The 23,189-nt window shown below is 42.8% G+C and overlaps 1 protein-coding gene across 1 annotated transcript in view; it reads right to left on the bottom strand.

The window, feature by feature from the left end:
- Positions 1-384: 384 nt before the first annotated feature.
- The window catches only part of TULP4 (TUB like protein 4), a gene marked incomplete in the record, with an annotated part of 1,525,147 nt that continues 1,502,342 nt past the window's right edge, over positions 385-23,189 (bottom strand). The window contains 1 exon segment of the mRNA XM_044061979.1: positions 385-2,479. Within this exon segment, the coding sequence (XP_043917914.1) occupies positions 2,363-2,479 (117 nt within the window).

Genomic DNA, 23,189 nt, shown 5'->3' with positions numbered 1-23,189 from the left:
TTCACATTACCATAGAAACAGTTCACTTCGTTAATGCAGCCAACAGTGATGTCACTGATTTCAGATAGAGTGTTCTTTTACATAAATTTCGGAAAAATAAGGATGGGGTGATACAAAAGCATTGCAATTAAAATTGTAGATTTTTTGACATTATCAAATTATATAACTTCTCTCAAAGATTTTAATGATGATAAACTACAAGCAATGACTTTAATAAATGTCTACTACTACTTGTATTAGGGAGTACGGTGTATAATGTTGCAAACATGTTTCTGCTACATCACTATGAAATAATGGAGGAAACATACCACATGACATATACTAAGAAGTTCATAATAACTGCATTAGGCTCTGCATGCTCACAGAATCAAATGTTCACAGGTGTTTCACATTTAACTGGCTTTATTTAAATAATGGCAGTTGTGAGCAACAATGACCCATTTTGAAGGCCTTCTCTCTGGGTTATCAAGGCTTTTTAATCATACTCAGGTTCACAGAGTTTTATTCTTCATGAATTCCAGACCTGCTTTATTAAAAAGATCCTTATATTAGATCAGAGCCAGAAGTCTGACAGAATAGTTACTGAAAACAGAGAAGGTACAACACATCTTTTTAGCCTTGCATCTAAGACAAATTTGCTGAACACAATCACTCATGATTTACACCATGTTTTTGCTCATCACAACATAACATAAGTAGATTTAGCTCTGCTGCTACTGCAGAATAAAGGGATCAAGACTGAAACCCTAAACTGTTAAGAGAAGATTTGGTTAAAAAAGTCTTAAATTCTTACATACAATATTTTATGTATGCATAACAGTGCAAGAGAAAGGAAAATTTCAGGCAAAGACTGTTTTTCATTCAATGACACAGTTTTCATCTTGTTCCTTAACCTCTCTCAGTTTATACTGCAGATGTGTATGCTGCAGTAAGGCAATGTAGTTAGCCTACCTGTACCTCTTCGGTCCTCTCCACATGGAAAACATACTGGTAATCTACAGAACAGTGTAAAGTGAAACAGCAATCTGGTGTCATTGTTATCCTTTGCAATAAGAGCAAATATTTTAATAAAAACTGATTAAAAAAATATATTTTTTCTTTTTAGAAATTTCACCAAGCATGCCCATTTCCAGGAAAAATGCATGCGTGACACTGTTCATACAATAAAGGCTTCTCACGTGCAGAGGAAAGGGGGTACCTTCTTGTCCTAACAGCTATAATCCTACATATAAGAGAACACAGCATCTGTTAAATGTCTGTTATGAATGTGCACAGGTATTTTGCTTTTAGCACTGCCCTTCAATTATTACAACATAAAATAAAATAAATAAATACAGACTGTAAAAGCCACACATCACAACATGAAAACACCTTTCCACATCTGTCAAGGTTAATGTAATTATTAGAACCGCAAATCCTGGTGAGTGTATGAATATAAGGTTCTGACCATTACATATCCCTAGACTTGTTTTTTTGTAAACTTAAATATTAACATTCTGAAGTGCATGACATTTCATTCACTGTTTACCTGTATAGCTGAATTGGCCAAGATATTTTTTTTAACACTGAACAGCCAAGAGAGTTTTTTTTTATAGCTTGGTTATTATGTCATACTTTCACCTGCCTTGAATTTGTATATAAATTCTAGGCTGTTTTGGGGGAACTATAAACGGTTAAAAATTCAACACTGTAGATTCAACACACAATTAAAAAAAAAAAAGGAACATATTTTTATCCGTTAAACAGACTCTCTTTTTCTTTCAGAGAATAGTACAAATAAATAGGCACTAACTTGTTCAATTAACAAGATACCTAACCAGCACATGAAAAAAGGATTTTGTTTTCCAGATGGCACTATTCATACTGTGAATGTACAGTACATTAAATACTCAGTAGTACGTGCAGTGCCCAGCTGCTCGTCAATGATAGATCTCCATAATGTCTTCAAGTATTTCAGCTTTTTTTTTTTCTTTGTACATATTAGGAGTAATACCTCTCTGTCAGTTGTAGTAACAAGAAGGAATGACTAATAAGGCAGTCTTGCTGAAAGGACAGTTTTTCTTTCTTCTTCTTTAGCTTACCAAAGCTAAGACAGCAGACTGAAGAACCATCAAGGACAACGAGAAACCCAAACTACCACAATATTAATTCTGGAAAGCTCACACTTTATTCTTCCAGTGGCTAGCAGCTTTGCTAAAAATAACCGACCTGCTCCGGGCAGCACAAATAACATCACAAACTGGCTGCCTCTCCATATATACTTTTTTCTTGCTTCCTTCAGTCACTGGAGAACCTACTGACAACTTCAAACTACTCTGAATGCTTGTGACACCAAAACAAATCTTCCTTATCTTTTCTTTTTTCACTTGAGGCGCTGGGTAACATTTGCCAGAGCAACAGCAAATGCCTGCACAGCAGAAAAGGGATACTGAAAATCCAGAATGTAAGCATTGCCATCAATCCTTCCGAACTGCATCACCTGAAAGAGAAAACAATGGATTGAACTAGAACTCTGTGGAACACAAGAACAGAAATATGCAACAGAATGGACATAGTTTTTTTTCCTGAGCAAAGCAACGTCATTATATATTCTAAATTGTGCAACTTTGTTCAAGCAGTATACAAGCACAATGTGACACAATTCCACAGTACAGCTTCTTGGAGAGAAACACCGTAACACACTACTTAGATGAAAGGCAGCTTAGTCCAGTTTCAGAAACACTTACATTTACACAATTTACTCAAAAGAGACAAACTTATTACTGCAGAATCTGTAAGATATGTTACGGTGAGTGGCAGTATATCAGATTTAACAAGGATACGTCCTCCTCAAGCAGACTTCATGTTTGCAGTGTCCTGTTTGAGACACCCAATGGTTCTCATGTTAACTTGCAAGCTACTGAAAACAGGATATGAATGCAATCCCACTGACTTGTATGTGCAACACAGGCAATGATAACACAATACAGCCCAACAGGGCCTCTAACAAGCAGTAGCAAGAGTAAATGAAAGTGCAAAAAAGCTGAAAGAAATGTCCATCCTTCTTGCAGAGGAAAAGGAAGCCAAAGTTCTTAGTAGTCTAATCTCAAGGTAGAAAAATCTGTGAGCTGTAAAAAGGGAAGTCACTTTCTGCCACTACAGGTTTCCGACAGATGCCAAAGTGTCCACTGATTTTTCTCCACTGCAGCACTAGTTCTGACAATAAGAGGAACAGACACTAATACAACTATATGCACACATTTCAGCTGTCTGAAGCACAATGGCAAATTTTTGTACAATCAAAATGAAAGCTAAGGGACAGTTTAAAAATATGGGATTCTAACACCGGAGAAAAAAAAAATCAACATTTGTCAGTAAAGCCATTTACAATGGTATGGGTGAAAGAGAACAACAGTGTGGAAAAAAAAAAAAGGAAAAAAAAAACATTGCAACAAAAACATGCTGCCTTACAACTAAGTTGAGCTAAGGTCAATCAACCTGAAATCTTCTTCTTCTTCTTTCGGCTTTTCCCGGTTAGGGGTCGCCACAGCGGATCATCTGTCCTCTCATGATTGGCAGTGGAGTTTTATGGTGTCGAGTTGCCAGCCCGGCGCCCAACCTTCCACAGAAGGCACACACACACACATGCACGTACTCACACCTAGGGCCAATTTAAGGTGTCCAATCCACCTACTGCATGTCTTTGGGATGTGGGAAGAAACCGGAGCACCCAGAGGAAACCCACGCGACCACAGGGAGGACATGCAGACTCCACACAGAAGGCACCCCAGCCGAGAATCGAACTGGAGAACCTCTTGCTGTGAGGTGACAACGCTAACTGCTGCACCACCGTGGCCATCCTCAATCAACCTGAAATAACTTTGTAATATTGCAGTCTGTATATGATAATGTGATATCATTACTGGTCTGAATCCTGAAGTCATCTTGGGGAAATGCACTGATATCCTTGGAATCCAGACATCATCACCAAATAGCACACAAAAATGTTTCTGTGTGCTTAACACTATGGCACAATATGATCCAAGGCTGATTAGTAACTTGGGCACTGGTAGAGACAGTAAAGGATTGGTGTGAGCAGCCAAGGCCAGCTTGCCATCCTGGCAAAGCAAGGCTACATAGCTCACAGCAAAACTGGTACCTGCTGGACAGAATGGGGTTATGATGTGGGCTTGGTTGTGCCAGACCATGTTTCTGTGGTATTTTTATCCAATTTGTGTGGGAATGTGCACACTTTTAGTGGAAGGCATTGCAAATACACATATTAACCACTAGGAGGAAGGCATTGCAGTTAAAATGTGAACATTTCAGTGGCAGCTGGTGACTTCAAAACAAAGGGGGGGCCGCAGGAAGCAACTGAATGGGTGAGGCTCTATTACAACAGGTCAAAGACCACCCCATGTGGTCAAACAACAGATGGGGATATTCACTTTCATCTAAAGATTGCCTCAGTATGTACCTACTCATTGTAGTCCTTTTACTGAATAATATGCCTCATATATCTAACTGCAATCAACAAGGCCAGCCTTAAGTGGCATGAAGTAGCTACAGGACTCCATGGAGGTCCCTGGTAAACACTAGTCCTCCTGCAGCTCTCCAGTGCCTCTCTTCTACTCTGTCCCTCATTATGGCCTCATATCATCAAAACAGATGACTTCTTTCTTGTTTTTTCACACTTTGTCTTATTTTTTAACTACTCTTCCTGCTTTTAAACACAGCTCTCAGTCTCACTTTTTCCCAAGGAAAATAAGTTGCATCTAAAGCTTAATGTTTAAAGCCAACAAACAATTTCCCCAATAAACTGGGAAAACAAATTCTTGTAAAGATAAACAAATCTTATCTGGGAATAGCACCTGGCTTCTTCCTACCCCTCAAAGATCGTTACTTTCTGTGCATCCTGTGGTGTTAGATTGTGATGAAAGTAAAAAGCAGAAATGGGTAGAGGCATATGTCATACAGCTGGGGGTCTGGGTGTAAAAAAAAAACCAAAGCACACTGATAAATCACATACAAGGCTTCGCATAGAAGGGATCACAGCCAACACCTCAACTAGAGAACCAGAAAGTGTTGTTCAGAGACAACACTGCTCTTTGTGACACTCTGTCAGCGAACAGTTATCACAAGTATCTTAGACCCAGGCCACCACAGGCAGTCACTTATTAAGTAGCACTGATGCCAAAGTGTGATGGAAAGTAAAAAAAAAAAAAAAAAAGGTGGTCAATTTGTTCCACTTGGAGTTACTGCAACCCCTTCATTACATGCACATTTTATCACAGACGATCCCAGACTCATCATGTACAGCCAATTTACTGACTTGTGTACCTCATTTATTTGACTGTCTTGAAACAGACCCAGCAAAGTAATCTAGTTGGCTTCACAAAAATACACACTGCCTCTACAAAGCCAGAATAATGGGTGCTTAAACTGAACAAGTGCCAAACAGAATCAATCACTTTCATCCATAGACAGCTCCTGTACTCTGCAATTAAGGCCAAAGTTTTTGACTGTATGCACATTACATATCAGAATATTTCTTCTACTTCTTCTACTTTCAGCTTTTTCCCGGTTAGGTGTCGCCACAGCGGATCGCCTTGTCCGCACACTGAATGGCAGTGGAGTTTTACGGTGTCGCGAGTTGCAGCGCGCGCCCCCTTCCCAGAAGGCACACTCACCACGCACACCTAGGGCCAATTTAGAGTGTCCAATCCACCTACAGCATGTCTTTGGGATGTGAGGGAGGCGGAGGGAGGGGAGGGAAACCGCGACCCACAGGAGGACATGCAGACTCCACACAGAAGGCACCCCAGCCGAGGATCGAACCGGAGAACCTCTTGCTGTGAGGCGACAATGCTAACCACTGCACCACCGTGGCCAGAATATAATAAAATAAAAAATAACTGGCTACAGTAAGTTTAACCCTTCTACACACACACACACACACACACACACACACACACACACACACACACACAACTATCAATTGCAACCACTTGCATGACTGTGAATGTAAACCTCATGTTTGACTGTGATCAAATTAACGAATACATACATAACACAGGAATTTATGTCTCAAGTAATAAGAAGTTATGTACTCACCATAACGTTCCATGTTTGGTGTGCATTTCGCCTTCATTCTTTGCTGGTTGGGTACGGAACCAAGAATCGGTTCTGACTCAGCCTTATTCAAACGCTCAAGAGCTTCCACCAGCTTGTGGCTATACCCTATCCCATGATACTCAGGGAATATTACCCAGATCTTGTTTGCAAATAAAAAACATAATCATTACCTCTAAACAAGGCAACATATCCAGACAAGACTGAGAAGAGATTCAGAGACTTTATAATCAAATTGTCAGGAAAACAACCGGCTGATCCTCCAGGAGCAAACGTGGGGAAAGGAGGGTGGGACGAAGAATGAAGCCGAGATGGACAACAAACATGGAACATTATGGTGAGTACATAACTTCTTAATGTTATGTTCTCCTATCTCACCTTCATTCTTTACTGGTTGGGATGGCATCCCTAGCACCTTCTTTCTTGGGTGGCTCAAGGGAAAATACTCTTCAGAACAGTGGACCCAAAAGAGGCCTTGTTCCTGGAGACCAAATCGACTTTGTAATGAGTGATAAAGGTATGAGGCCTTACCCATGATGCTGCTGGAATCCATACGTAGCCTCACCTGGAAGGCAGGTGAAGTTGAAATAGCTCTTGTGGAACGGCCTTTCACTTTCCCTGGAGTTCTTTGTTCTGGGAATTGTATGTATAAGTGATGCAGTCTGTAAGCCATTTAGAAAGTGTGACTTTTGAAATTGGGAACCCTTTCTTTTTGTCTGAAAAAGACATAAATAGTTGGTCTGACTTTCTGAAATCTTTTGTTCTATACATGCAGAAACGCAGTTGTCTATGAACATTCAACTGGTGTAATTTATATTCTGCCTTGTTGCCAAAGTTTGGGGAAAAAAGTGGTAAGTCAATGGAATGCTTTAAATTGGCCTCTGAGCACACTTTTGGTAGGAATGAAGGGTTAGTCCATAAAAAACTCTATCTTTGTGAAAGGTTATGTATGGAGGGTGTATAGAGAAAGCTTGAAGTTCAGACACTCGCCTAGCAGATGTTATGGCCACCAATAATGCTGTCTTCCATGACAAAAACTTTATATCACATGATGATGAGGGTTCAAAAGGGGGTAGAATCAACAGAGATGGAACAAAATGTAGGTCCCATGGCGCTGGAGGTTCTTTCACTGGAGGCCTTAGTGAGAATGTACCCTTTAAGAATCCTCTGTAAAACCTGTGGAACATGATTTTTAGTCCCATTTCCCCGATATGGTAGTTTGATACAGCGGCTAACTGAATTCGAATTGTAGCCACCGCCACACCCTCGTTAAAAAGTTTAGCCAGAAAATCTAACACTGCTGTGACAACTGCAGTAAAGGGATCATTGTTGTTTTTGGAAGCCCAGAGTATAATTTCCTGGTTGAAGCCTTATGAGAGGAAATCAATATATGTCTAAATGATAAATGGTTCTAGATTTGATGATGAAAGGTTTGAATCCTCTCAGGGGGAAGTTTGGCCAACATTTTAATTGTGTCTAAATCTGCACCTATGGATACGAGATGCTGTGATGGCAACAAGGCAGATTTTTCGAAGTTTACTGTAATGCCTAGCTGAGAACACAAGTGAATGATTTTGTCCCTTGCTTTTGTTAGTAGTTGCTTGGTGGTGGCAGTTAGGAGCCAGTCGTCTAGGTATGGAAACACTCGGATTCCTAGATGCCTCAAGTGAGCCGTAACCACTGCCATGCACTTGGTGTACACTCTGGGGGCTGTAGTCAGACCAAAGGGCAGGGCTCAAAACTGGTAATGACTGGCTCCCAGCCGAAAGTGCAAATGTCTCCTGGATCGCCTGTCCATTTTTATGTGGTAGTATGCATCCTGGAGATCTACTGAGCACATCCAATCATCTCTCCCCAGAAAGGGGAGTATCGACTGTAGTGTCACCATCCAGAACTTTGATTTTTTGACGGACTTGTTTAGTGTGCTGACATCCAGAATGGGTCCCCAGTCCCATCTTTTTTGGAAAAGAACCTTGAGTAAGTTCCGGATCCAATTTGGTCTGCAGGGACATTTTGGATGACTCTTTTTTTATAGCAACATTTGTACCTCTAGAGTTGCATAATCCCTTTGACTGGGTGGAACATCTGGGACTGTTTATTTTTCTAATGAGGAAGAGGAAAAGGTATGCAATAACCTCTAGATATGATTGTTTGTACCTATTTGTCTTTTGTGATTTCTAGCCAGACATTTGGGTACAATAACAAGCGACCCCCGACTACCTCCAGAGATGGACATGTGCACCTCCTCTCAGGAATGCTGAAAGGGTTTTCCAAGGAAATAGTCCTTGTCACCCTGGCTTTGCGGACCCACTTTGCCGTGATGTCAGCATCTTCCATTGCTACTTCCCCTGATGCCCCTATGGGAAGAATCACCACATGCATCCGGGAAGGCTCTTTGGGACTTATGGAACCACAATTCCCCCCCTTCTGATCTTTGGGATAAGGTCTAGTGGGGTGGGAGAAACGGACTCCCATGGCAGACAGAGTCTGTCCCTCCTGTTCACATCTGGTTAAGGTCTCTAACTTTGGGCCCGAACAAAGACAAGCCATCGAAGGGGGCGTTAATAAAGGAAGACTTAAAGGGTTCTACGAACTCGCATAAGCGCATCCAGGAATGTCTCTAAGAAAATTCCTGTACCCACTGCCCTGCTCGCTCCATTGGCACATAAGAAATCATTCGCATGGAGGAGTTTACCACTGAGTTTAAGGTAGAGAGCTGGGAGGAAACCTTATCTGAAACCCCTGCAGCTACAGTACCTTGAAGGCCATCTCTTAGCTCCTTCAGGAGATCCCTCTGTAGTCTAGTGAAATGGGTCAGGTAGTTCAGCGATCCAAGGGTAAATGCCGCTGAAAAAAACAAATGCTTTCCATATCTGCCCATCGTTCGAGACTCTCTGTTCGGTGGATGAACAGATGAGGAAGTCTCTGACAATTCCTTCTTTGTGGCCGCCGCCGCCACCACCATAGCATCTACCGGGACACCTCTGCTAAGGAACTCCTTCTCTGAAGGTGCTGTGATGAACTTATTTGGCCTCCTAGGAACAGGTTCCACTAAAACCGGAGAGCCCCACGCCTTTCAATTAATTACATTCATTAACTGGTCAAAAGGTGAAGACACCCAAGAGGTGGAAGGGCGAGACCCAAAAGCCTCCAGGTACACAGACTCAACCTCAGAAGGGTTGGTGGGGTTCCAGCCAATCCACTGCTTAAGGATCTCCACAGGATATCTGCAAAGGAGACATATCTTGAGAGGATGACAGTAGGGACACTTTGGACTCATCGAAGTCTGTGTCTAAAGTGATAGACTCCTGCGGGGAGTTTAGGTGCTTCCTCTTGCACAACCTCCTCAGACGGGTAATCTGGAGAGGTTTCAGAAGAGATAGTTTCAACTGCTGGGGCCTCCTGGGGCTTAATGTCTCTAGCTTGGGGGGGGGGGGAGTGATGGGGATGAGACTGACACCCGAGCTTTTGGGGGAAGAGTACTTGGACCAGACAGCGGAGCAGTCTGAGGTGACAGCACTCTCTCCATCAGCTCAAACGCCCCCTCACTCCGCCCTGAGGAGATCCCTGCTCAGAGCAACCAGAAAAGCGACCCCAAAGCAGAGGGGTTGGCTCCGAAGCCACTCAACCGCGCCATAGCCCCGAGAGGTAGAATCGGGTCGTACAGCTGTCCGATCCGACTCTCCTCCATGGACCAGATAGGAGAACATCTGCTTCTAGATTCCTTAAATTCTGATGGAACTAAGGAAGTTAGAGCAGTTGTTGGAATCGACGATCCTGTAGGAGGTCTTGGTCCCGATAGTTCAGCTGCGATCGGGTCCAAGTGCTCCAGCTCCGAAACCCCAGATTAGGTCAGAGAAGGAACCGAAGAAGGAGAAGTGGTCTTTGTTGGCTCCAGTTCCTTCTGGGTTGGAGTCAACAGAATTTTAGCTAGCGCTGGCATCCGGAGTCTCATCACCACCCGCTCCACATCATCATCTGCTAAGCTTCTGGAGGATCAAGAGGACAAAGTTGGAGATCTCGCTGTTTGCAGAAGTGGAGATCCCAAATTAGGAGATACTGGCCCCTATACAGGGGACTGGCTCCGAAACCACAACTGGTGCTGAACAATGATATTTTCCTAAACCAAGAGCCCTTGGTTCTGAGACAGAATCTTTAGCCATTTTTTAAGGCAGCTCTGAAGATGAAGCCGAAGTCCTTTTCCCCAACATCTCTGACCTAGAAGAAGGGAATTTGTCTGTAGATTTAGTGCGCCTTGTCCCTTCTAAAGCCTCTGCAAAAGGGGTTTTTTAATAGGCCTCTCAAAATTAATTTGTTTTTACGATCCATTAAAACCCTGGATCTAAAGGCATAACAAAAAGAACAGGACTCTTGTAAATGAAGGGCACCCAAATAGTAAACGCAACTGGTATGCCCTTCTGTCAGAGACATCTTTTGGCTACTCGTCGCATTTCTTGAAACCCAAAAGTTTCGACTCCTCAGGATCCTTTGACATGTTTCTAAACACACACACAACACCAAATATTAAGGCAACCAGAAAAAACTCTAGACTTTTTTTTTTTTCTTTTTAGGGGTAAACTTTAAAATTAACCAAGCAAGGAGGAAGGAGAAGTTCTCTAACTTAAACTAGTACTACTAAGTAGACAAAAAAAACAAAAAGGGAAAAAGGGGAACAGCCCTCTAAATTAAATGGGCTGCAGGGAACCCTCTAACGTAAACAAGCTACCTTGGGAGGGGGATTTAACAAAGCTTTCTAAATTAAACGAGTCTGGAAGCCAGGATAGGAAAAGTTCAACAATAACAGGACTAGAGAAAAAAACAATGGCCTAAACAAGAGCCACCAAACAGTAGCGGACTAAGCAAATACCACTAAAAGTATTTCTATGTTGAACAACAGCAGCAGTAAAGTACAGTTTTGTACCTACCATAAATGTAGATGCCTCAAGTGAGCCGTAACCACTGCCATGCACTTGGTGTACACTCTGGGGGCTGTAGTCAGACCAAAGGGCAGGGCTCAAAACTGGTAATGACTGGCTCCCAGCCGAAAGTGCAAATGTCTCCTGGATCGCCTGTCCATTTTTATGTGGTAGTATGCATCCTGGAGATCTACTGAGCACATCCAATCATCTCTCCCCAGAAAGGGGAGTATCGACTGTAGTGTCACCATCCAGAACTTTGATTTTTTGACGGACTTGTTTAGTGTGCTGACATCCAGAATGGGTCCCCAGTCCCATCTTTTTTGGAAAAGAACCTTGAGTAAGTTCCGGATCCAATTTGGTCTGCAGGGACATTTTGGATGACTCTTTTTTTATAGCAACATTTGTACCTCTAGAGTTGCATAATCCCTTTGACTGGGTGGAACATCTGGGACTGTTTATTTTTCTAATGAGGAAGAGGAAAAGGTAAGCAATAACCTCTAGATATGATTGTTTGTACCTATTTGTCTTTTGTGATTTCTAGCCAGGCATTTGAGTACAATAACAAGCGACCCCCGACTACCTCCAGAGATGGACAGGTGCACCTCCTCTCAGGAATGCTGAAAGGGTTTTCCAAGGAAATAGTCCTTGTCACCCTGGTTTTGCGGACCCACTTTGCCGTGATGTCAGCATCTTCCATTGCTACTTCCCCTGATGCCCCTATGGGAAGAATCACCACATGCATCCGGGAAGGCTCTTTGGGACTTATAGAACCACATTTCCCCCCCTTCTGATCTTTGGGATAAGGTCTAGTGGGGTGGGAGAAATGGACTCCCATGGCAGACAGAGTCCGTCCCTCCTGTTCACATCTGGTTAAGGTCTCTAACTTTGGGCCCGAACAAAGACAAGCCATCGAAGGGGGCGTTAATAAAGGAAGACTTAAACGGTTCTACGAACTCGCATAAGCGCATCCAGGAATGTCTCTTTAAGAAAATTCCTGTACCCACTGCCCTGCTCGCTCCATTGGCACATAAGAAATCATTCGCATGGAGGAGTTTACCACTGAGTTTAAGGTAGAGAGCTGGGAGGAAACCTTATCTGAAACCCCTGCAGCTACAGTACCTTGAAGGCCATCTCTTAGCTCCTTCAGGAGATCCCTCTGTAGTCTAGTGAAATGGGTCAGGTAGTTCAGCGATCCAAGGGTAAATGCCGCTGAAAAAAACAAATGCTTTCCATATCTGTCCATCGTTCAAGACTCTCTGTTCGGTGGATGAACAGATGAGGAAGTCTCTGACAATTCCTTCTTTGTGGCCGCCGCCGCCACCACCATAGCATCTACCGGGACACCTCTGCTAAGGAACTCCTTCTCCGAAGGTGCTGTGATGAACTTATTTGGCCTCCTAGGAACAGGTTCCACTGAAACTGGAGAGCCCCACGCCTTTCAATTAATTACATTCATTAACTGGTCAAAAGGTGAAGACACCCAAGAGGTGGAAGGGCGAGACCCAAAAGCCTCCAGGTACACAGACTCAACCTCAGAAGGGTTGGTGGGTTTCCAGCCACTCCACTGCTTAAGGATCTCCACAGGATATCTGCAAAGGAGACATATCTTGAGAGGATGACAGTAGGGACACTTCGGACTCATCGAAGTCTGTGTCTAAAGTGATAGACTCCTGCGGGGAGTTTAGGTGCTTCCTCTTGCACAATCTCTTCCGAGGGACCTCCTCAGACGGGTAATCTGGAGAGGTTTCAGAAGAGATAGTTTCAACTGCTGGGGCCTCCTGGGGCTTAATGTCTCTAGCTTGGGGGGGGGGGGGGAGTGATGGGGATGAGACTGACACCCGAGCTTTTGGGGGAAGAGTACTTGGACCAGACAGCGGAGCAGTCTGAGGTGACAGCACTCTCTCCATCAGCTCAAACGCCCCCTCACTCCGCCCTGAGGAGATCCCTGCTCAGAGCAACCAGAAAAGCGACCCCAAAGCTCCGAAGCCACTCAACCGCGCCATAGCCCCGAGAGGTAGAATCGGGTCGTACAGCTGTCCGATCCGACTCTCCTCCATGGACCAGATAGGAGAACATCTGCTCCTAGATTCTTTAAATTCTGATGGAACTAAGGAAGTTGGAGCAGTTGTTGGAATCGACGATCCTGTAGGAGGTCTTGGTCCCGATAGTTCAGCTGCGATCGGGTCCAAGTGCTCCAGCTCCGAAACCCCAGATTAGGTCAGAGAAGGAACCGAAGAAGGAGAAGTGGTCTTTGTTGGCTCCAGTTCCTTCTGGGTTGGAGTCAACAGAATTTTAGCTAGCGCTGGCATCCGGAGTCTCATCACCACCCGCTCCACATCATCATCTGCTAAGCTTCTGGAGGATCAAGAGGACAAAGTTGGAGATCTCGCTGTTTGCAGAAGTGGAGATCCCAAATTAGGAGATACTGGCCCCTATACAGGGGACTGGCTCCGAAACCACAACTGGTGCTGAACAATGATATTTTCCTAAACCAAGAGCCCTTGGTTCTGAGACAGAATCTTTAGCCATTTTTTAAGGCAGCTCTGAAGATGAAGCCGAAGTCCTTTTCCCCAACATCTCTGACCTAGAAGAAGGGAATTTGTCTGTAGATTTAGTGTGCCTTGTCCCTTCTAAAGCCTCTGCAAAAGGGGGTTTTTAATAGGCCTCTCAAAATTAATTTGTTTTTACGATCCATTAAAAGCCTGGATCTAAAGGCATAACAAAAAGAACAGGACTCTTGTAAATGAAGGGCACCCAAATAGTAAACGCAACTGGTATGCCCTTCTGTCAGAGACATCTTTTGGCTACTCGTCGCATTTCTTGAAACCCAAAAGTTTCGACTCCTCAGGATCTTTTGACATGTTTCTAAACACACACACAACACCAAATATTAAGGCAACCAGGAAAAACTCTAGACTTTTTTTCTTTTTCTTTTAGGGGTAAACTTTAAAATTAACCAAGCAAGGAGGAAGGAGAAGTTCTCTAACTTAAACTACTACTACTAAGTAGACAAAAAAAACACAAAAAGAGAAAAAGGGGAACAGCCCTCTAAATTAAATGGGCTGCAGGGAACCCTCTAACGTAAACAAGCTACCTTGGGAGGGGGATTTAACCAAGCTTTCTACATTAAACGAGTCTGGAAGCCAGGATAGGAAAAGTTCAACAATAACAGGACTAGAGAAAAAAACAATGGCCTAAACAAGAGCCACCAAACAGTAGCGGACTAAGCAAATACCACTAAAAGTATTTCTATGTTGAACAACAGCAGCAGTAAAGTACAGTTTTGTACCTACCATAAATGTAGATGTTCGAGTGCTAATACAGCTGCAGTCATAACAGATGGGTTATCCTGCCGTCAGGCGGGTCCTCGGTCGTCCAAATTCCAAAGTCTAGGTCCTGAGTTGGATGTCGTCGCTTCTTCCCTGACGTCAGTGCGACAGGGGTAGAAAAGAACCAGCCGATGCCATTTTCTTCAGTTTTTCTTGCCCCAGATGTCAGGTGCCCCCAGAAGGAAGGCAAAACATAAATTTATGTAATAATGCAATGCAATATAATCAAAAGACAGTAGTTGCAAGCAAATACACCATAAAAGAATACCCCAATCAGGTTGTATGAGGAGGTGTTAGCCATTAGGCCTGTCCCAAGAGGGGAAGGAGGGAGGGAAACCTGGACTGCAGCTGTATTAGCACTCGAACATCTACATTTATGGTAGGTACAAAACTGTACTATGTTCATCGTGCATACAGCTGCAGTCATAACAGATGGGTAGAATCCCAAAGCTAAAAAAGGGGTGGTAGGCACTAAGTGGAACTAGGAGGAACAAGGATGCCCTGCAAGACTGCAGTGGCAAAGCCCGCTCTAGATTTAGAGTATAATGGTAGGTGATAGTGCTTGGAGAAAGTACGTACAGAACTCCAAGTGGCTGCTTCCAAAATATCTTTGGTAGGAACCCCCCTGAGGAAAGCTGCAGAGGTAGCTGTGGCCCTTGTGGAGTGAGATCTGATGCCTGTAGGTACAGTTTTACCATGAAATGAATAACAAAAGCATATGCAGTGGGCTATCCATTTTGAGATTGTCTGTTTGGAAATAGCCTTCCCTTGAGCACCTGTAGCATAGGACACAAAGAGTTGCTCTGATTTTCTGAATGGCTTTGTTCTGTCCAAATAATAACAAAGCTGTCTGTGAATGTCCAAGGAATGTAGTAGTTTCTCCCCTTTGGTTTGTGGATCAGGGTAAAAGGTAGGTAAGTGGATATCCTGATTCAAGGCTACCCTGGATACTACCTTTGGCATAAAGGAAGGGTTGGTTCATAAGGAAACTCTGTCGTGATGGAAAATGATGAAAGGCTGCACAGCCATGAGGGCTTGTAGTTCTGAAACCCTGCGTGCTGAGGTGATAGCCAGAAGGAAGGCTGTTTTCCATGACAAATATTGCAGTTCTGTTGAAGCAGCTGGCTCAAATGGAGGCAGGGTCAGTTTTTCTAGAATGAAATTGAGGTCCCAAGCAGGTACTGGTTGCTTCCTTGGGGGTTTTATATTCTTAGCCCCTCTGAGGAACTGTCTTAAGAGAGGATGAGTGAATAAAGGAGGATCAGTGTTGTACTGAGCAGAAATGGCTGAGGCATGGATTTTGATGGAGGAGAATGAAAGTCCACTGCTTAGCATCTCAGCTAGGTACTGTAATATTTGAGGTAAATTCAGTATTCCAGGATTCTGACCCTTTTTCTGATTCCAGGCACAAAACCGTTTCCATTTTGTGGAGTAGGCTTTTCTAGTAGAAGGCCTTCTGGCCTCCAAAATGACATCCTGCACCTCCTTGGAGAGTAGGGTCTGTTGTGAATTTAAGGAATCCTCCATGCAGCTAGATTGAGTGTTTTCAGCTGACTGTGAAGAGTTTTGAAGTTGTGCTGGGTCAATAGAAGAGGCATTAAAGGCAGGATCCATGGTGGGGAATGCGTCAGTCTCCTCAGGAGTGGGTACCAGTGTTGTCTTGGCCAGTCTGGAGCAATGAGAATCATCTTTGGTCTGTCTGCTCTGGCTTTTAATAGAACTTTGGGCAGCAGAGGAATAGGTGGAAAGGCATAAACTGTCATTGTTGTCCAACTGAAAGAGAGTGCGTCCACTTTCCAGGACTGTGGATGATAGGTCCTTGAGCAGAATTTTGTCAATTGGTAATTTCTGTGGGTAGCAAAGAGATCTATGTCTGGCCTTCCCCATGCTTGAATTATCTTTGTAAAAACTTGAGGATGCAACTTCCATTCGTGTGGATCTGTCATATTTCTGCTTAGGTTGTCTGCCAGCGTGTTTTCCTTGCCTGGCAGGAATTGTGCTTGAAGTTGGATTTGTAATTCCAGAGCCATGTTCCAAAGAGACATGGCTAGCCTGCACAGGGGATATGAATGGCTTCCTCCCCGTTTGTTTATGTACCACATCACTGTGGTGTTGTCTCTGTCCTTATCAATAGCTGGCCTGGACGCAGTAGGTGCTTCAAACAAACACCTCCAATGCTCCAATAACATTTGAAATCAATATAATATTAACTATTTTAATGAATAACAACATTATTAAATATTATAATACCTGCTATAACATAGATTTCCATCATTGGGAACAATGTTTACCTAACACACAAATCAGGGACCCCCTTATGTTGTTCACAAAAATGTTTGGCAACAGGACTCTCCATTCTTTTATGTCTTATGTCCCCAGATGTTCGAGAATTCTAAGCTTGACCCTTCTAGTCCCTGAGGGATTTATATTTTGTGTGTTGGGTAAGCCCAATGTTTTTGGCAATGAGGTAGGTTTTCGTGACAAATTATTAGAAATGGAATCCAGGTTTATTCTTAACTACAAAACATTGTTCCCGAATGGCATGAACATGGAAATCTAATATGAAACTTTTTTTAAAAAATTCTTAGGAAAAATCTCTTTTTGATGCAGAGATTTAAAATGTTTGTATGTAATATGAATTTATAGCAGGTGTTATAATATTTAATAATGTTGTTATTTATTAAAAATAGTTAATATTATATTAGTGGAATTAGATAGATTTCAAATGTTTATATTTAGACATTTTCTTGCAACATAATTGACAGTATCTTTAATGAAGTCAGAAATCATTCATATGAATGAAGTCAGCACTTTCAGAGTGAAGCAGTATGGTTGAGTCAACTTACAAATTAATAAATTGTTGAATTAGGGTGTAATTATTTAATTGGATGTGCTATAAAAGGGGTGTTGTTTGATGTTTTAGAATGTATTCCAGGAGAAGGCGAAGGCCGAGGTACCAGAATTAAAGAATCTTATCAAACAGTCTAGTGTTTGTGTTCCGGTTTTTTGTATTCTAAGCTGGATGCAGTAGGTCTTTGAAAGCATAATAGCATTTTTTTACTGCTAGCATTTCATTTTGATTGATGTGTAGGTGCTTTTCTTTTTGGGACCATTTGCCCTGAATGCACTGATCTGTCATGTGCGCCCCCCAAGGCGTAGTCCAAGGTGTCTGTTGTGATGATTTGATTTGCTTGAGGCAAGCAGAATGGGAGACCTATGTTTCTTTGGCATGCTTGAGCCCACCACAGAAATTCCTTTTGGAGGCATGGAATTAGTGGTATAATTGTTTCCAAACTGTGGCTGTGTTGAGACCATAAGTTTTTTAGGTACCATTGAAGGTTCCTCATATGCAGCTTTGCACATGGGATTAGCAGGATGCAAGATGCCATGAATCCCAGAGCCTGCAGGATTTTCCTTGCAGTCAGCCTGGTGAAGGTGCCAGTTTTCTGAAGTATTGAGTTAGTTGCCCTTGTTTCTCTGGCGTGAGGTAGGCCTTCTGGGTGTTTGTATTCAAGCTGGCACCCAGGAAAATTATTGTTTGAGAGGGTATTAGTCTTGATTTCTTTTTGTTGACTGTGTATCCCAGAGAGTTCAACAACTTTATTACAAACGCCAGGGGTTTCAGAAGTATGTGTTTGCTGTCCGCTTGGATCAGGCAGTCGTCCAAATATGGGTATATTTGTATCCCTTGAAGTCTGCAAAAGGCAATTACTGATGCCAGGCATTTTGTGAACACTCTGGGTGCAGTAGATAAGCCAAAGGGCAATGCAGAGAATTGATAATGGGTTGAACCTGCAAGAAATCTGAGGTATCTTCTGCAATCTTGTCTGATAGGGACATGCAGGTATGCCTCCTTGAGGTCCAATGTTACCAGCCAAGACTCCTTGCCCAGCATGGGAAGAAGCTGCTGTAATGTGAGCATCTTGAATTTTGGTACGAGTAAATATGTGTTTAGGATGGATAGGTCCAAAATAGGTCTCCAATCTTTGTCCTTCCTTGGTACCAGGAATAGTCTGGAATAAAAACCTTGACCCTGTTCTTGTGCAGGTACCTCTTGAATAGCTTTCATGTCCATGAGAGCTGAAATTTGTTTTTGTGCCTCTGCCCTTTGATTTTGTGGCAGGTTTGGCATGCCTCTCATTTTTGGAAGGGTGTGAAAGTGGAATCTCTAGCCTCTGTCTATAATGTCCAGGATCCATTTGTCTTTTGTGACAATATGCCAATTTTTCGAAAATAATGTCAGTTTTCCGCCTAAAGGTGCTGCCATTAGAGCTTTGCTTGGCATGCAAAGGGGAAAGTCATTGGTTCTGCTTTCTGAATGGCTGTGATCTATCCTCTCCACTTCTTGGTGTAGGTGCTTGCCATTGTCTGCCTCTAAATGATCCTTGAGATTGCCCTCTACCCCTCGGGCACCTGTATCTACCTCTTTGAGGTCTGTCCGTGGCTGGAAAGGACCAATTTTTTGAAGGCCAATTTCTACTGAAATGTGGAGGTTGTACCTGTAGGAAATCTTTCACTCTTTGCATTGATTTTGCCTTTTCCTCCATTTTCTTTAAAACCTCCTCAGCTTTAACACCAAACAATACATCTTTTTGAAGAGGTGCATCTAGTAATTTAGCTTTGACATGATCTGGTAAGGTTTGCTCTTTGAGCCAAGCATGTCTACGTATGACTGATCCTGTAACAGCAGCTCTACATGAGGCCTCTAAAGCATCAAAACCACATTGCAAGGTATGTTTACCCACTTGTTCTGCACTATGCAACAAATCCTGCAACTCCTTCAAGTCTGGTTGTTCAGGTTGTGACATTTTGCTTTTCAACTGAGATAACAAAAACTGTTGATACTTTAACATATGGAACTGACAGTTTAATGCCCTCATGGTTAAAGTGGCCGAGGTGTATACCTTTTTCCCCCACCTTTCTAAAGCTCTGGAATCTCTCTCTGAAGGTAACGGATTTTTGGCAGTAGAGGCCTTAATTCCCTTGGGACCCTGTGAAATAGTTTCTGGGTCAGCCGCATGGCTTTTGTGTAGGAATTGGTGTGAATCAGGAACCCGGTAATACCTGTCAGGCTTGACTAGAGCTGGAGGCAAAGAATCTGGGTTAAGGCTGGCCTCTGAATACACATCATCTAGAATGTCTAAGACAGGAGGGATAGCCAGAGGCCTGTGCTGAGGGAGTAAGAGGAAATCCCTGAGCCTTTTCTTGGAGTCTGAGTAATCTTGGCCTTCCCAGTGGAAGTGTTCCCTCAAGGTATGCAAGGTTTCCCCAAAAGAATAGTCCTCAGGGGGGGGAGACAGAGGGAATGGACTCTTCTGCATCACAATCTTCAAAAGGGGATTATGAATGTTCCTGGTCTTCAGAATGTTCTGAAGTAATGGAGGCCTGGTCCGAGGAAGGGTATTCTTCCTCTACTCTGGGCCTTTTGTCTGAGGGGGGGTTGAGAACCCCTGATAAGAGTAATCAAATCCTCAACCATTTTGAGCATCTGTTTTTTAGGCATGGGGCCTTGAGAGGGGCCCTGTGGAGCTTGTCTTTTAGTATGCATGGCAGCTTTAGATTTAGTGAAAGCCTTAATGGAAAAAGAAGAAGGCGGCCTGAAGACACCTTGAGAGGTGGCAGGCCTGTCTAAACTCTGAGTTTCCCCGCCAAGAGTGGCGTCGGTATCTGTAATCGGGGTGTGGGCCGAGGAGCCTGCGACCTCGGGCACAGAAGACACCGCTAAGGAAGTGTCATCAGTAGTCAGGGGCTGCGTAGGCGCCTTGCTGAGAACCAGAGCACCTGTAGTTGGCTTTAGCGTGGTGTCGGTAGAAGTCGCGGACCTCGTATGTCGGTCCTTATCTTTGCATCTTTTACTCAAAACTGGAGTCGGAGTATCCGACGACATAATGTAATTAAACTTTTTGCCAAAATAGTGTTGGGCGAACTCCGCCCGACGCTTAATAGTGCGTTTGTTGAATGTAGCACAAAAACGACAGGCCGAGACATCGTGGTCTGGGCCTAAGCAAGGAATGCAGAGGGAATGGAAATCCTTATGCGGTATTTGCTTCCCACATGAAATGCAATTATTAACTTTGTCTGACATCGGTCTGAGGCAAGAAAAGTTTCCCCAACGGGGTACTTAGCTTTCAAGAAGACTTCGGTTGAAAAATATTCGTAATCTCAGGAGCTGGTCGACCGGCACTTGCGAACTGCTTCTGCTTCGGGCACCGCGCAGCAAGAAAGACTGGAGAAAATGGCGTTGGCTGGTTCTTTTATACCCCTGTTGCACTGACGTCAGGGAAGAAGCGACGACATCCGATGCCGGACTTAGACTTTGGAATTCGGCCAACCGAGGACCCGCCTGACGGCAGGATAACCCATCTGTTATGACTGCAGCTGTATGCACGATGAACATTTACTAATTTTTAGCAAAAGGAGCAAAAATAGACAACAATATGCACAGTAAATTCCACTTAGTCAGCAGCCTGCATGGAAGTCACCCGATGTTGTTTAGCAGCAAACAAGATCTGGGTAATCTTCCCTGAGCATCGTGGGATAGGGTACAACCAAGAGCCGGTGGAAGCTCTCGAGTTTTGAATAAGGCTGAGTCTGAACCGATTCTCAGTTCTTTACCCAACCAGCAAAGAATGAAAGCGAGATAGGACAACTTAACATTAGTGCCTTAAACATAGTATATGACTCACTGCTACCAAATACCTCTCAATATCTTTGCTCAAGAAACACAGAGAAATCTAAAAAATAATGAAGGACAAACGGCCAAAATCTGGGATATTACCTTTATAGATGTAGAAAGTTGTTATAATAACAGGCTTGCTTTGCACTGCCATGTATTTATGAAGGCTGTTAAGTGTGAAACTGTCATTAGACCGCAATCTTCAGTGATTTGCCAGACCACCACATACTTACAGTGACCAAAATATGATGCAAAACTCAGAGGTAGTTGAGACATTCCATGACCTCTCTTGTTGTTTTTGTTCTTTCGGCTTTTCCCGGTTAGGGGTCGCAACAGCGGAATTCCGGTCCACTAATGATTGGCAGTAGATTTTTACAGTGCCGAGGTGCCAGCCCGTCACCCAATCTTCAACGAAGGCACGCCCATTCACGTATGTCTTTCGAACTCCACTCGACTGCGGGGAGGACATGCAGACTCCACACAGAAGGTGCTCCAGCTGAGAACTGAACGGGAGAATCTCTTGCTGTGAGGTGACAACGCTACCACTGCGGCTCATTCCATGACCTCTCTACACTTTTCAATTTCTTTCCTCAAGAATTCTGGACACAGCTCCAAAATTCAGCACAGCAGCTTTAACATTAGCACACATTTTCTGAAGGAGATGAACTCTGAAACTAATGTATGTCTGTCATTATTTAGTGATTTCAAACATTCATGATTTGCTAAAAAAATACATTTTAGGAGGAACAGACCAAAAATATGGGGAAAAAATCTGGTCATTCTACACAATTCTGGAAAAATAAGAGGTATATTGCAGTGCACTCATTTATTTTGCCAGGCCACAGCTGACAGCTTATATGCACCCTGCCAAAAAGCACAGAGAAGTATGATATAATATACTTATGGAGACAGTTCAGAGCTGATACAAGACAAAACAGGTGCACAAAGCCACTGCAGTGCTCCAGAGTTGTTATACATTAAAGACAAAAACCTCCAGCACTCCAAAAACAAAGTTTCAGGTGTAATTCCTTGAGTATCTCGAAAAAAACAATAAATAAACAACTAAAATAGTGGAAACAGCCTCCAACGAACATGACCATAACAGACCGGTTTTGCAAAAAAAGCATCATCAGTGCAAAGGCATGCACTTTCCTGTTCATTTAAATAAACTCCATTTAAAGAGACATGCCCCAATTTCAAGAGTTGCATAAATTCCAGATAGTGAAAATGCATACTTAAATACACCCATGCCTGCATAAAAACATAACCAACAAGCACATGTGCATCAAAAGTCATACTATAAATACTTTTCCAACTCATAAATTAATGCACATATTTAAAAAACATAAACATATAAATGTGTGCCTTCAAATATACATATTTATATACACATGCATGTGTATGTAAATACAAGATATTTATATATTCATAAGCATGTGCATGCATACACATATACACAAAAAATTCTTACTTGTTAATATATACCCATGTACATCACCATATTAGGAATAGTATTATGTAAAAACGAATTACCAGTGTTCACTCAAACCTGGTTTATACATAGCCTCAAGATTCACTATACACATTTTCTCTTTACGGTCTTACAGCACGTTTATAAGAATTAGTGAAACCCTTGCCCCTAATGCATTCTAATCCTATAAAAATAAAATGTGCTGAAGGATGTGACGTTTTGTTTATAAAGAGCACTTCTGGGATGCTGACAATTTATATCACTTAGATGTACAGCAATCCTACTTTTAAAAGCCCTAGAAGTCTGGCCAACATAGAATGTACAGCACTGGCAAATGGCCATGTACACCACCCATTCAGTACTGCAGGTAATTAGTTGTCTAATGGAGTATACTTTGGAAGTATTAAGAGAAGTAAAAGACTTGGTGCAAGATACCACTTTACAATAAATACAACTGCCACATGTGCCATCTAAATCCTGTTTATTAACCCTCCATCTATTAAACCACGACAAATTTTCCTGTATATTCCTGCCTCTCCAGTAACCAAATTCACAATAATCACCCAAAAATTGGGCAAAAAAATCATCTGTCTTACGTATATACCAAAACCTTTTCTGGACTTCCCTGATCTTAAAACTATTACTATACTATTACTGCCACAAGTAGTAATAAACCTGATATT

Source organism: Protopterus annectens, chromosome 1.part0, assembly GCF_019279795.1.
Source record: "Protopterus annectens isolate FY-2018-M chromosome 1.part0, PAN1.0, whole genome shotgun sequence".
Taxonomy (NCBI): Eukaryota; Metazoa; Chordata; order Ceratodontiformes; family Protopteridae; genus Protopterus; species Protopterus annectens.
Note: the sequence above shows the minus strand (reverse complement) of the source record. Positions and strands in the feature narration are given on the sequence as shown.